Source organism: Orbilia oligospora (assembly GCF_000225545.1).
Source record: "Orbilia oligospora ATCC 24927 unplaced genomic scaffold scaffold00210, whole genome shotgun sequence".
Classification (NCBI taxonomy): domain Eukaryota; kingdom Fungi; phylum Ascomycota; class Orbiliomycetes; order Orbiliales; family Orbiliaceae; genus Orbilia; species Orbilia oligospora.
In genome coordinates, this window is record NW_011645767.1 from 1,044,772 (window position 1) to 1,060,038 (window position 15,267).

Genomic DNA, 15,267 nt, shown 5'->3' on the forward strand with positions numbered 1-15,267 from the left:
CGACACTCGTTGTGTTGGTGTATTCGAATTCTAGGTTTGTTGGTATCTTGGAGGATAGCTATATATATAGTAGGGCAGTTTGCTGTTGGGCAAATAAGTGAGTTGGTTGGGGATCTTGTCGTTGTCTCAAATCAGACTTCCCAAACAATGATATTGCGTACTGGCTTTATAATTTAGTATTATTTGTGGTAGTTAACGTTATAGAGTTAAATTTACGGGGACTTTAGTGATGACAGAAACTAGAACTCCGAGAAAGAAAATGTTTTAATCTCTTTTAACACAATAACAATGGGTTTTTTTTATTTCGGCAGCTTGGATCTATCCAACTACGAATTCATGACGCGAGATATTATATTGCTACGGTGGTACATCGTTATTAATTTGACAAGTCTTAGCTAGTAACTGTATTTTGTTTGACTGGAATATACAAAGACACTTATCACTATATATAAGCTCAAATATGAGGTTTTGACACTTCCCAGGGCGATTAACACATATGCATAGTCTCGAGTTAATTAAACGCTAGTATCCTCTCTTTAGAGCGATAATCATATATGTATACGGCATTGTTCTTCATTAACATTATACCATAAGACATATACTAATGTGGTGACTCTTCGCGTACCTAGCCCTCAAAGTAGAATCAAAACAAGAGCTTCTTAATTGAGTTTTATAAAAAGTACAGTGTGTAAAAGATAGCTACAGGGACTCATTTCTGCTTCTCCAAAGAAAAAAGAAAAAGGGATTTCCAGCTTGATCATTCAAGGTAGGTGAAATCTAGCATATCTGCCCCTGTCGAATTTAAAGGCGGCGGGGTTTAAAAGACCTCCCGCCGCTTCTTGGGTAGTCAGCCATGTATCAAACTGAATCCTAGGCAAGGGAACGGGTGAATTCGGTGTTGCAAGAGGCCAAAGCTGATTTCTTCTAAGTCGCATGTTGAAGGCCGTATTGACAGACCATTGGGCCATCTTTGTTTCGACGTCAATCATAATGGCGGAGATATAGTTATGGAATCTGAAAGCCCAACTATCCGGAAATCCTGCAGGGATATTGACATCTGCTTCACAAAAGGAACCCGGGGTAGATCTCGGTGGGTGAAGCGATCCATAAGGATCACGATCAAATGCATCACTATGAAAACCGTTAGTTGTGAAACATAAATCAAAATCTAATTGCAAGTGTAATATCTTACAATTCAGCTTCGAGTCGATTGAAAACGCGAACCCATGTCGCGGAGACGATTGGATCGTTGAGGTACTGGAAGACGCCCTGTATTCTGGCGATTTGCTCTATGAACCTGTTCAAACTTAATCCAGCACCCCATTGGTTAGGGTTAGTAGTTCCAGTTAATATTTTGTTTTTGGCGTTGTTGGCACGCTTTTCGAGGAGTACGAAGTCTTCCAGGAACCCATGGCCCACAGCTATGTTGTAAAAAGACATATGGCCGACCATCCACCTCGAGAAATCTTCACCAGTGTTCTGATTGTATCTGGAGTTTTGTACGTTGTTTGTTCTGAAAAACATTTCTGCAAGACCAGGACCGTTCACATCGGCGGCGCAGGGGGCGCACCCAATTTGGCGCATCCGATCAAAGAAGCCTTTCAAGAAATTGTTTTCAAAAGGATGTTCCTAGATTTTCTTAGTTTCAAAGCAAACTAAATATTGAGGATCAGAGTTATGGGCAGTTAAGCGGCTTACAGTTTGGTAGGAGGCTGCGCCTGCAGCTGGTAATCCTGGATATTTAAGTTGCGGTGCTGGGAACTCATCGATATACCACCAACACTGGGTCTGTCCCTGGGGTGTCCAGAAAGCCAAATCGTAGTAAGGTATAGTTTGGGCCAGACCGTTGTTAATCATGTTGGTGTAGATTGCAATAAATTCTGACGAGGATGGATAATCCAATGTTGTATAGGTCAAGGCTGGGCACAAGCTCAGTCTATAGAGAGTACCGGCTATGCGCTTTTCGAGTCGTTTGGGTGCTGATTGCATGGGTTCCGATCTAGCCAATTTTAGACCGGGATTAATGCAGCCGCCCAAGCCACACGGGCAAGGCTCTAGCGCCTCGGGGTCTTGTGGACCATCTGGGTCATCATCTGGGTCATCATCTGGCGGATCAGTCGGCTGAACGGGACCCGCCGGCCCACCATATGTTTGGATGTCCCGGTGCCAAGTTATTACGCTGTATAGGTCGACAGCTATAATCCAATGTCAGTTTTTATAGTGAATCTGATATTAGAAGCAATGGTACCGACCAGCTTTCGCAACCGCCTATGTAGTTTCAGGCAACAGTTAGTGGGTTTGCCACGGTCCCATGAAGATTGTTTATATCAAGGGTATTTATAAATTCAATGTGGCCTTTGACTTACATTTACCAGAACGCCTGCTGCTATTCCTTGCCCAGCCGTTGTTGCATCTATAGCCAAAATTTCACCTCCTCGCTGGGCGATAACTGCACCTGTAGGTTAATTATCAACTATTAGCGTTTGATATTCTAGCTGTATACTTCCCTGGACTAGACGAGAAAAAGCGAACGGGGAAAAACCCGGAAACTTAATCGACACACCTACCTTGCCTTTGTGCTGGAACCAGCGCTTGCATTTCGAATTGTTGTGGTGCTTGCTAAATAGTACGTTCCTTTAGCCGTATGAAACTAGTTGATGTATGTGTATTTTTGAAGCTAAAGCTTACTGGCCGATTCAGGAGATATCTATCGAGATAGGCTCCGATTTTTCTCCGAGCCTGTTGCATCCTTGCTTGGAAGCGTATATTAACACCGACTGTGTTCAGAAAGCCATAATTAGTACTATTTTTCTCGATAAGCATAGATAAGATTCCCTGAAATGTTTTGGCTGTAAACATGTATTCGATTTCACTTACGAACTCTCTCCGTCCTTAGCCTAGCCTGTACCCAGCTGCCAGCAAGTCGAGCTACCCATGCGATGGGTATGAACCTCTTATGCTTGTTTCCACCCTGCTGACTTTCATCCTCTGCTTGTAGCCTTTGACTTTCATATTCCGCCAAGTTACGTTCCATTAGCCTTTCACCTTGATAGAGCTCCTCCATCAAAGCAATCATCCCAGGTACATCGATATCGTCGAAATCGGTATTCGAGTACAGGGCATTTTTCAAAGATCCACCGCAAGCTTGGTCAGATTTGCCCGCACAGGGGGTATTGCACTGGTCAATGTTTGCATCTTGATTAGAGCTTCCAAGCTCATCGCCCCAGTAGCAGGTGTTACCACCTTGTACTGCAGCATATCTGTAACTGAAGGCGAGTTCGAAACACTTTTCAACCGTCATAGCACTATCCACTTTGGAGTTATCGAGAGCTCGGCTACTCGCACTATCGGTTCTGCAACCGACGAGTGACCAGGCATCATTACCTTCGTGAACACTCGGTAAGTCCGGTTCTGTTGGTTCTTGTGGTTCATGATAGTCTCCATTGGTATAGAGGGAGAGCCGGTTTCCACCACCACATATTTGAGAATTGTCTCCCGCACACGCAGCATTACAATCTCCTGAAGCTGCTGGCGCAGAGGAGCTCTTCAAGGCGTTGCCCCAGAAACATTCATTGTGGTACTGCACTGCGGCGTACTTGAAGCCCGAGGCAAGCTGCAAACATTTTTGGATGGTCATTGCAGAGTCAGTGCTACTGTGGTCCAAACCTCTTGACTCTACACTATCGGTGTAGCAACCGTTAGACGTCCATGCCCCCAGGTTTGGAGTGTTTGGAGGTTGAAACGAAGGATTTTTATCTTAAGTTGAACGTATCAATCAGTATCTGCAGATCCGCTTCAAGATGTGCTATTATAGGCCGACTTACATAGCTGGATTCTATTACCACCACCACATAATTCGTTTGCTTTCCCAGGACATGGCATGTTACAGCCGCTGGACTCACTCTGACTGCCGCTTAGAGTATTTCCGTACCAACATTCCTGGCCGTATTCCACACCAGCGAAATTATAACCAGCGGCTCTAGCCATGCATGCAGCGATTGTCATGTCGTTAGCATCGACGTATTGATTACTTAGGACCCTCGAATTCACATCATCAGAATAGCAACCATAGTATGTGAATCCATTTGTGCCGGCGTTAATAGTTGGGGTTGCTGCGCCCGTCGTAGTTGTTGTCGTCCGACTAGTAGTCGTAGTGCTCGTTGTCCCTATGATATATTAGCACTCCCCTGGAATCATAACCTACTATTTCCATGTTGACAGAAAGTTGAAAATGGCAACTTACCTTGTGGGACTTGATTAATGGCCTTAGAAAAGCAATCCGTACTCGTAGCTCTATTAGATATTAAAATACCAAAGCCACAATTGCTATTCGTAGAAGAAGCAACCCCGCCGCATCGATTTGCGCACGAGAGTATCTTTCGAAAGTTACCTCTAATAGCAGAACCCTCCAATTTAGGTGGTGGTGTTCCGTCATTGCAGGTATATGAAATCATAGCAAGAGCGCTGTCCCCAGATTTAAGGGCAGAAGAGAAAATGACGGGCTCGTTGCCACCGCCATAGAATAGGCCGGTTTGAAACCTATTAATGGCATTGATGACAGCTTCTTCATGAAGGCTACTGGAATCGCAACCATCACCGACAGTGATACATTGAACGGTTTGCCCATTGAGACCTGGACAGGCCGATAGCCCGGCGAGGACTAAGAAAATGCCTTTGAGACGCATTTTCACAAAATTTTGACGACTTGCCGCCTAAAGATGAAAAGCTGCTTGGAGAAAGTATATGAACTGGTCGGCTTCTATAGCTATTCATAAATATAAAAACGATGCTACCGTATACCCCACGAACACGAACTAGCGGCTAGCGGATGTAGTACGGTGTGTAAGAATATGGATAAGTGTGCCCGATCTCGAAGGAGCTCTGAATTTGGCCCTGGCCTCCTCTAGCGTGTATCTAGGCCGGGCTTTTGCACCGATGTAGGCTCAGCTCATTCGATTACTTCATATGAACACTTCGTGGCTGATATAACAAGACAAAGAGCGAACATGAAGTAATAATTGAGTTAGCGAATTGAGCAGGGAAGGTGCCCCACAGGACGGGTCGGAACCTGCGCCAGCGCGTATTCCATCCGAAAATTTTGCGAAAAGACCCAGTTCTGGAATGCTGGAAGTCTGCTACCTTCGATTACTGATCAAAACATATGCAGGACAGCTAAAACTACCTATATAATTGTTCAGCAGATCCAGCCACGCGGTAGGGTGATATCGGGGAAGGTTTATGCATATGCTGACATGGGATCTTGGCGCAGGGCCGCAGTCGGTGTAGCCCGAGGTGAGTAGTTTTCGGCGAGTGACTAGGACACAACCTGGCTATAACCGAGAGCTTAACTGGACTGCAAAGCCCGTGCCTTGCCCTTTGTGCACATAAAACAGCCAATCTTGATCTTGTAGCTTCATTATAATATTATCAGGCGTACTTACTTGTCCCTGAAGCTGATGCAGGTTTTATATAATTATAACAGTAGCACAGTACAAGTTGATACGTAACCCTACCGGCTATATATCCGTACATACTTCGTACTAGTCTGGAGGCAAGACAGGTGCGAGTTCAACTTCATACATAAATTTTCAAGCGCAATTCTAGTCGTTCAAGTCGAAGAATTAGTTTTCGCCGTATGCATGGGAACCCCGCTCTATTGTGAAGAAAAATAACAGGATGCAGATGTTTGTTTGCCATCGTAAAATCGAGATTCTTGACCCACTTTCCTATGCGCCAGGGCCAGGTTCGGTTGGCTGGCACCAATCGGTCGGGCCAAACTGCCAACGTTAACGTTAGTTAACCCACTCCGGTTTTGCCTGTGATCCGATCCTTTTAGATACTTTTAAATTTACCCACACCGCAGTTTAATAAAGTTCTCTTTCGCACTTTCGCAATTTGGAGATGTAAGCTGAGACACTGCAGGCATACAGAAAATCTCGATTGATGCAAGGTCGTGATACTCGAGTTCTCGAGGATATGGCTGCGGTCCGAGACCATGCAGTCATGGTTGCGCGCAAGTCGGAGCTCGACGCCATGCAGCAGGCCCGTTATGAGGGGGCATTGTTGCGGTATTTTGCCGGTGAGGAGTGATAGCTAGCAGAGTAAACCGCCCCACAGATAGGTGACCAGGGTCGGCTCTCGACCTCAATTGAACAGCTCTTCATACAGCACTAGCATCTACCCATAAGACAGGAAGAAAAATGATCCCGCTATTAGCGCTGAAGTGAACATAGTTATATTAGGACCGATTCTTGCAAAATGGGCGATTTTGTTCACGTACCTGGCAGCAGCTCCACGGCTTCCTGGCTATATTATCAAAAATGCTGGGTGATTCAATTTCAAAAACCATTGTGGCCCTTTGCGTCCTCAGCATATCCAGTTCGACGGTGCTTGCATATCCCTACAAAGATGGCACCGGGTTACGGTACAATCTGAGGAAAAGAGGACCGGAGCTTTGTCCTGCACGGTACCAAGCCGGACTGGTTCCTTTCTTCGCTTTCCCCCAGTCGGTCTTTGTCGCGATTACCACCACTGCTCCTACCACCACGGCTAGCAGGTAAGCCAGAATTTGAACCTTCTACATGTTGTAGATCAGTTACATATTGGGTAATTTCTAACGTCGTATGAAGAACACCTACAACAACGAGCTCTGTTAGCTCGAGCGCTCAAACCACAACCACCACAGGGCCGGCGACTACACCAAGCACCACTGCAATTACTACCACCAGAACAACTACTAGCTCGACAACTACTCCTTTCCAAGTAGTTTGTCCGAGCTCACCACCTTCATGCCAAGCGAGCGATTGTTCCGGCACAGTGGTTGGCGGCACTGCCGCCTGTCGGTCCACAAATCTCGCACAATGTAGCTGTATTCCGTCCGTGAATACGCCTGGCTATACTTGCCCCAATCAGAGCTGTAGCGCAAATAACTGCAACGGCAGCTTCGACAATAATGGTGCAGGTTCAACTTGCAAAAACTATGGAGCGGGTTGTCCCTGCACGCCAACCACAGCCATGTGTGGTACAACTCAAAGTTGTGACGCTGGTGGATGCGCAGGAACATTTGATTCTGGAACAGTAGCTACTTGTAAAGCGAACTGGGCTACTTGTCGGTGCGATCCGAGCCCCAATACTTGTGGAACACCTCGAGATTGTGATGCAAACGGTTGTGCTGGAACATTTGATCCAGACGGGGTCGCCACTTGTAAAGCTAACTACGCTACCTGCCGCTGCAACCCGACATCTAATAATTGTGGAAATGCTGCATCGTGTGATGCCGGTGGGTGCGCTGGAAGTTTTGATTCCAATGGAATCGCTACCTGCAAGGGTGCTTACGCCACCTGCCCCTGTAACCCAACGCCAAATACTTGTGGAAACATTCAAACTTGTGATACCGATGGATGCGCTGGATCATTTAATTCCGATGGTAGAGCTACTTGCGTAAGTCACTCAACCAAATATCATTAATTCGCTGCATACCAATACTAACGTCTTTCTAGAAAGGGAGGTATGCGACCTGCCCATGTACTCCCACCCAAGGTAGTGGAGGAACCTGTGGGAACCGCGCAGGCTGCGATTCTGGCAATTGCGCCGGTAGTTTCGCTGGCCTTGGTAATGTCCCATACCCGCGATGCACCAATGCTTATGCGGGTTGTAACTGCAACCCAACAGATAATACATGTGGTACCCCGAGGAGCTGTGCAGACAATGGATGCAATGGAGCATGGGATGGAAATACAGGTATAGCCCGCTGCACCGGTAATTTTATAGGGTGCAGGTGTATTCCGACACAAGGCAGTGGAGGCACTTGCGGAAACCGCGCAGGTTGTGATTCTAATAATTGCGCTGGTAGCTTCTCTGGCCTTGGTAATGTCCCATACCCGCGGTGTACCAACGCTTATGCGGGCTGTAACTGCGACCCAACAGATAATACATGTGGCACCCCGAGGAGCTGTGGAGACAACGGGTGCAATGGTGCCTGGGATGGAAATACGGGTATCGCCCGCTGCACCGGCAATTTCATCGGATGCAGGTGTATTCCTACACAAGGCAGTGGTGGCACTTGCGGAAACCGCGCAGGCTGCGATTCTAACAATTGCGCCGGTAGTTTTGCTGGTCTTGGTAATGTTCAATACCCGCGATGCACCAATGCTTATGCGGGTTGTAATTGCAACCCAACAGATAATACCTGTGGCACCCCGAGGAGCTGTGGAGATAATGGGTGCAACGGTGCATGGGATGGAGATAGCGGCATTGCGAGGTGTACTGGTAACTTTATAGGCTGTAGATGCAACCCTACGTCAGCCACTTGCGGTGCAAGAGCTAGTTGTTTCAGTGGTGGGTGTGCCGGGCGAAGAGGGGGTGATGGTGTTTGGCGGTGTACACAGAAGTATGCACCATGCGGTTGCTACTACAATTCCTTCTGGGGATTCCTCGATAGAGATGCAGGGTACACTGGAGGCAGATACGAGCTTAGATCGAACGACAACGAGTGCAGTAAGTGATAGACATGCAATCCCCCAATTTTGAAGCCGTAAACTTTGGTTCTGTATACTGACTTGATCATCTTCTAGCGAATTTGCCGTCGAACTGGAATGACGTCGCCAGCTCGATTTCGGTCATTTCTTGGGTTGTAAACTGTCAGTTTTATGAGTATGTTCTCCCCATATTGTTGGGAATCTAGCCCCTCAAATAAGAACACTTGACTAATCGATATGGCGTTCTAGGAATATAAACTGTGGTGGGCTTAGTATTTATGGTACTTCGCAGCGTAACGCCGGGAATAACCCTTGGGACCTCCAAGGCGCAAACTCTTACTTCAACGACAAGATTTCTTCTTATAAGTGTTGGCTTGATCCTCTGACTTGGTGTGGGGATACACCTTGCCATGGATAATAGAGATGTTAATGTATCTTTTTATAAATTTTGTTGCAAATTTTGTCATACATGGAAATTTGTATTCATATGTGCGCAAATAGCTCTAAATCTCCCGCACGGAGTCCCACCCTTCTGAAGGGTGGATATATAAATATGTGACTGAGCCTATTCTAGAAAAGATTTTGAAATTGGCTTGGGGTTGGACATCCCTTTCAAGCTTTAAAGACTAGTTAGCGCCTGTACGCCGTATAAAATTCATGCTCGTATTCGAATCTTAATTGGAAGTCGATTCGTTGACTTTTAAGTTCGAATCTATAGACTGAAATCCTGGGCCTTGCGATCCATGTGCTCGAGGCTTCCAGACAAAATCTGGAGCAGGGGCAGGAATCAATGGTTGTGCCGCTAAGTTAACCCTCTTTCGGAACTGGAGAAAGAAAATGACTAAAATAACGAGTAGAAACCCTCCTCCGCCCCCTGCACCAGCTGCGGCCGCTATTATAATTTTCTTCTTCCGTTTGCTATTGGCTGGTTCGTCCCCAGCTATTTCGTCAAGCTTAGGGCTCTTAGGGCCCCCTAATTCGATAATTTCTTGTTCGGTTGCGTTTATATTTGCAATTGCAATTGCTGTAATGGTCTCTGATTGGCTCTCGCTAGGTTTCATGACAACATGGGCACGACTGCTCGAGTTTATTTCCGTTAGAAAAATCAATGGCATATGTATAATAAGCCGCAATCTAGGTAGATACTTTCCTCAAAAATGGCCCCCCAAGAATAAATGAATATCCCTCAATATCGTCTGTCGAAGAGATCGATAGAATACAAATATTGGAATAGTTGGCGACGATGCCACCGATACTACTGTAGACCCGCGGCGGTGCTACAGTTTTCAGGTCCTCGAGGGGTATTCTGATTACCACGGTCTGGAAATCAAATTCGATGGCAACACTAGGGTCGATGGTGCCATCGCATGTAGTATATAAATATTTTTTTATGTCGCTACTTCCAATGGGAAATGCTATTGGTACTGCGAAACGAAGGCTTTCGAGTACATCGGAAGGGACAACGATGAACCTGTATATTCCGTTTTTATACATAGATCAACGATTAGTGAGAAATGATGGGGAGTGGCAGATTTTGGATATAGATATATGCTCACGGTGTTCCTGGAGAAATCAATGCGGTGGCTTTCCTTGGCTGGACGAATTTATTATATAGCTCTTCAAAGCCATCACTTGCGACGACTTTAACCTTGGGAGTTGGAACCTCCCCTAGAGCGCCAATGCCTTTCCAGTAAGTGAAGCCTCCATAAAGTTTCTTTCTATCAACCCCTCCAATTACAATTTGACCTCCAGTTCCGCGTGGATTTCTGATATCATAGAAACTGATGTATGGCTCAAAGATCTTGCCTTGTTCGACAAGCGCTGCTGTATAGCTCATAGAACTTGAAAAATTCTCTCGTGGTGTTGCGATCCCGAGTCCAAGAAATGGTGGTACGTCCCAAGTATCACCAACTCCAAAACGTAGATTGACAGATACTCCATTTGTGGTCACAACATCATCGTAAAAATAACCTCGTATCTGGGATAACGAACGTAAGTTAGACAAGAAGCGATTGCGATCATTTTAGTGCTAGGACTAGATCAATAAGTTGTACCAAATCACTCGTGGAACTTCCTGAGCGCAGAGTAAAAGGAATATTAGTAGAGTTGCCGTTCGGAGAGTCTATTTGGGAAAAATACAGTCATTGGGTATACTGAATATTATCGATAATGAAATGGGGAACGGGACTGGGTCACACATACAATATCCACTAATCCGGGCTAAATTGCAAGTTTTCGTATTGACCGATTGGTCGCCGCAAAACCTTTCTTTAGACTCTATGTCTGGGACCCATGTTTCATGTCGAGCAGATAATCCAAGGTTGAGGGGCTGACTATCTATTTTCGATGATGGTGGTCAATTCTCTTTAGATTCCATCATGGTATTTTAAAGGTTCAAAAAATTGCCAGTTTTCCTACTAGGGCCAAAGTTGAGTCTGGTAAAAACGGCTAGATCGAGCTCTCCGTCTTCAGTGTAGTTCTAGTCGGCAATTGACTAACTGTCAGCTACTAGCTTCCCTCATAGCTCATTAAAGTAGCTTGGCTAATAAATATACGACTATAAAAGAGATGCATAGCGAAAACAGGTCACTTACACGGAATGTCGGAAGTATAACATGTCTTTGCGCAATTGGTGCTTGTCGTGGCTGCTTCAGCGAAGCTACATTCCCCGGTTTTCGCCAATAAAATGATGTAGGCCGTACTGTGTTGAAATCATGAAGGTCGGAGAAGCACCACGCCGAAAGCAAAAGACTAAGAGTAATGGAGATGGCGGTTAATCGGGCAATAGCCAGAGCTAGGTACGGAAAACGTTGTTTTGTTGTCATTCCCAGGCTTGTGGTCGATGTACGATAACGAACTGAGTTATTGAAAACCGGACACACGTAAGTGCATGGACGCATTATAAAGAGAAAACCACCCGAACTTTATGTGGACCGAAAAGGTCAATCTCCATCGATGGCGACAGCCAATCGGCGTGCGACAGAACTTCCCCTCCTTGTAGTGTTAATTTCAGCCTCACGATGGCGTTGGGATTTTGCATGCTGCACCTTGGCTTTCGGTCGATTTGGCGAGAAAGTTGCCGCCAAGCTTGAGCGCTCACTTTGCTTGAAGGCTACGATTGTTCTAAATCTGTACTGCTATAGCGATTGCGATCTCCGTGAACTCGGAGATATTTATGAGCTTTTCTTTACTGTGATAGTTCAACCGATCCCTTCATCGAAAGTGCTTGGTACTAATGTACTGATGGCTAGTATAGTATCCTAGCCTAGGCTCTCGGATCGCGGAGTGCGCAAGAAACACGCTGATGATACGCCCTCCTCTCTCGAAGTATTGTGTTGGATGTTGTATTTTTAAACATCCTGATTGGCCAAGATTGCCAAGTAGTATGACCAAAAAGAGCGTCAGAACAGCGAAAGATAGCTTTGGTCCTCAGGCACGAACATCAGGCGCGGGGTATGACTACAGGCTCAACTGCTGGACATCACACGACGACAATTGATTATCACAGTTGACTTAAGTACGCGCAGGCGCAGGCCAATTGGCCATAAACGCTGGCCGAAGGGTCCACCCCGCCGCCAGGATGTCTCCCTCCGTCAGCGCCTTCTCCTTGAGAATGCTCAGACGTCGGTTGATTACACCAGTTAATCGACTTATTTACCGTTTCACGATGAATCCCAATCCAAGGTCTTCTCCGGCTTTTACGTCGCAAACCATCACTCTGCCTCATCTACCAGAGCTTTATAAGCCCAACTTTTTGGATATACTGCTCCCGGCGCCTGCAAAGGATCCGGTGGCTGCTATCAAGAATGCACCTGCTTCGGAGAACCCGATGATGTCAGCGCTGGAAGATATTGGCAATCAAGTTCGGACGGAGAATGATGCTCCGGCATTACGCTCTACAAAGAGCCCACTTTTGGATGCATTCCACCGCCCTACAGCTTACCAACCATCGGCTGAAATAGGAAAGCTCTTCGAAGCAGCATGGGAAGAAGACCCTGAGATAACTTTGAGAATAATTTTCTACCTAAGGAGTATCCATGACGGTAAAAACGACCGAAAGCTTTTCTATAAAGCATGGAGCTGGCTGTACGCTAACCATCCTCGCACTGCTATTGGTAATCTACACAAGCTGGTGGAACCGGTATGCGAACGAAAGCTACGGAAAGGCGACGAAAGGAAACTACCTGGCATGTCGCATGGATATTGGAAAGACCTATTGAATATTTTGTGCCTGGTTGCCACGAATAGGTTGGGCTTGTCAGTTCACTACAATCATGGTTGGGGGTCTAGAGCCTGGAAGCTTAGCAATGTTCCTTGCCGACAGGACCAACAGAACGATCGATACCAATATCTATGTAAAAAGCTTTCTGAGGACCCAAAATTCAAAGCTCTCTACATCGCCGTCGCTCGTCTTTTCGTTAATCAACTTGTATCTGACGCGAGTCTACAGGATAAGCTCGAAAGTACGACAGATCCTAACGTTCGCTCAGAGCTGAACTGGCAAATAAGTCTTGCTGGAAAATGGGCTCCAACTCCGGGTTGCTCTCATGATCGGATAACTAATATCTCGACAGCTATTGCTCAACTACTTCACTCCGGTCGTGAGCCCCAGCCTTGGATATACCCGTCATCTCTCTCCAACTTTGACCATACTGAGCCACTTTCAGTCGAGCAAGCTAGGACTCTCCGCTCATACCTCCAACGCTGGTTTCTTCAACCCCTTCGTGCCCAAAGCAAATGTCCCGAGCCCCTCATGTCCGCCAACAAATGGTCCTCAATCAACTACTCACACGTTCCCTCGGTCTGCATGTCCAATAACTCGAAAAGGTTCATGAAACACGACTATGAACGTTTCTCAACGTACATGTTTAATGTCTCCATCGGAAAGAAGACCATTGCAGGAGCCACATTGTTACCTCATGAAATTCTCATGCGATTGATGGAATACGATATAGACCTTAACCTAGTCGATAAGGAGAAGGCGGAAAAGGAAGATGGTGTTGATAGGTTGACGAAAAAGTTTTTGGAAACCCAAATTGCAGTGGCAAGTGCACAATGGAACACATTAGTGGATCGACTGAGACAATCTGGGAGCATTGAAAACTCCATTGCGATATGTGACGTCAGCGGCAGTATGGGTTTATTGAACGAGTACAAGGAACGCAAGGATCCCAAGCCTCTCTTCCCGGCCCTCGCAATGTCTATTTTACTCGCGACCCTCGCTAAGCCGCCCTTCGACAAAGGTTTCATCACGTTCTCTGCAAATCCCGAATATGTGAAACTCAACGAATTGGCCGGGATGGCGAATAATATGAGAAAGATGGTGGGTACTTCTTGGAGTATGAATACTGATTTGCAAAAGGTATTCACCGAGCTACTTCTTCCTCTTGCGAAGAAACATAATGTGAAGAAAGAGGATATGATCAAGCGACTTTTCGTGTTTTCGGACATGCAGTTCGATGCGGGAACGGTGGATTACTATAACAAACTCGCGGCCAAGAAGTGGGGAACAACGTACGACGCCATCAAGAAGGAATATGAAGCAGCGGGTTATGACGTACCCGAAATTGTCTACTGGGACCTAGGAAAGGCAGATACGGTTGAAGTAAATGCTGATCGGGAAGGGGTTGCGATGATGAAAGGGTTTTCCGCCGGGATGATGAAGGTTTTCCTCGGGGAACGGGAAGGAGAGGAAGATGCAATGTTGGTTGATATTGATTCTAAAGAGGAAGGGGATTTGGTGGTTGTTGGAGGGATGGAAGCCAAGAAAGAGGCCATGACACCAATCGGTATCATGAAAAAGGCTGTGATGAACAAGAGTTTTGATGGGTTGGTGTTACTAGATTAGATGAGGCCTGGAATCGTTCGAATGGATTATGGGTTAATTTGGAGTAGCTGGTGATCAGGTGAGATCTTTGGGATGGGGTTTGGGACACATGTGCAAGGTTATTGTCATGTAATTGTACGATTGTATACAAGACGCTGGCGTGCGTGGGATATCCGGATGGTTTTGTATAATAGGATTGGTATACGGTAGTCGAGTCTCTACTTTTCTTGTACACTTGACGCCACTGAGATATGTATGATATGGATATCACTTCTCCAAAAAATAAGGTGGAAAAGGGGAAGCCAAAAAAAAAAAAAAACTCTAGATCTAGAAAGTAAACTCCGTATAAAACTTGTCTTCGGAGCTTTTCAAATATCCCGTCGTCGTGATTATAATTACTTAAGTAATAGCATACATGTACAGGCTCCATGGTATCATGCGTATGTGCTACGTGGTACGAGCCTCTCCGAGAACTTATGCAGGCTGCTGACGGCTCGGCTCCATACTCCGTCGCCCTGGCCGAATGCAGAACCTGGACGCCGCCTCAACGCAAAGAAGTTTAAATGTTAACTTTCCTGTCGTTCAGAAGAACTCAACAAGTTTGTCCGAGATGTCGCATTTTGGACGAATAGATGTCCCGTTTCGTATCCCGTCGGCTGGATTAGGTTTTAAGATACGACAGCCCCCACAAGATTGAGCCGAGGCTTTTCCTTTTTTATCAAACATACCCTTGCCAAACGTCCGGGCTAAACCTCCTCGGCCTTAGGCGAGAGGGAAGCATCATCTCCCGTCGATAACATGCATCCAAAAAATCTTGCACTGCGCATGAACGGAGATTGTCGGTGTTCCATAGTTAGCCTGGATTGATCATTTGAACGGGATGAATAATAATGGGATGCTGATTTGGCCGAAGAAAGACACCTTGGTTTACCCTAAGCTAAGACCGATTTGGTCGCAAATCTC

General features: G+C 46.1%; 5 protein-coding genes across 5 annotated transcripts; 2 read left to right on the top strand and 3 right to left on the bottom strand.

The window, feature by feature from the left end:
• Positions 1–761: 761 nt before the first annotated feature.
• On the bottom strand, positions 762–4,685 carry AOL_s00210g294 (uncharacterized protein; the record flags this gene model as incomplete). Its single annotated transcript, XM_011129095.1, has 10 exons — positions 762–1,131; positions 1,193–1,629; positions 1,699–2,195; positions 2,253–2,268; positions 2,367–2,455; positions 2,568–2,619; positions 2,689–2,777; positions 2,878–3,756; positions 3,825–4,166; positions 4,244–4,685. 10 exons carry the CDS (start codon positions 4,683–4,685, stop codon positions 762–764), a joined length of 3,213 nt encoding a protein of 1,070 aa, XP_011127397.1.
• Positions 4,686–6,320: 1,635 nt separating this feature from the next.
• Positions 6,321–8,895, top strand: AOL_s00210g295 (uncharacterized protein; the record flags this gene model as incomplete). The annotated part of the gene is made up of 5 exons (XM_011129096.1): positions 6,321–6,556; positions 6,630–7,440; positions 7,500–8,496; positions 8,574–8,652; positions 8,727–8,895. The coding sequence occupies 5 exons, from the start codon at positions 6,321–6,323 to the stop codon at positions 8,893–8,895; spliced, it is 2,292 nt and encodes a 763-aa protein (XP_011127398.1).
• A 256-nt stretch (positions 8,896–9,151) lies between these two features.
• On the bottom strand, positions 9,152–9,538 carry AOL_s00210g296 (uncharacterized protein; the record flags this gene model as incomplete). Its single annotated transcript, XM_011129097.1, has 1 exon — positions 9,152–9,538. The coding sequence occupies one exon, from the start codon at positions 9,536–9,538 to the stop codon at positions 9,152–9,154; it is 387 nt and encodes a 128-aa protein (XP_011127399.1).
• Positions 9,539–10,029: 491 nt separating this feature from the next.
• Positions 10,030–10,314, bottom strand: AOL_s00210g297 (uncharacterized protein; the record flags this gene model as incomplete). Its single annotated transcript, XM_011129098.1, has 1 exon — positions 10,030–10,314. The coding sequence occupies one exon, from the start codon at positions 10,312–10,314 to the stop codon at positions 10,030–10,032; it is 285 nt and encodes a 94-aa protein (XP_011127400.1).
• A 1,743-nt stretch (positions 10,315–12,057) lies between these two features.
• AOL_s00210g298 (uncharacterized protein) lies at positions 12,058–14,325 on the top strand (the record flags this gene model as incomplete). The annotated part of the gene is made up of 1 exon (XM_011129099.1): positions 12,058–14,325. The coding sequence occupies one exon, from the start codon at positions 12,058–12,060 to the stop codon at positions 14,323–14,325; it is 2,268 nt and encodes a 755-aa protein (XP_011127401.1).
• Between the last annotated feature and the right edge of the window lie 942 nt (positions 14,326–15,267).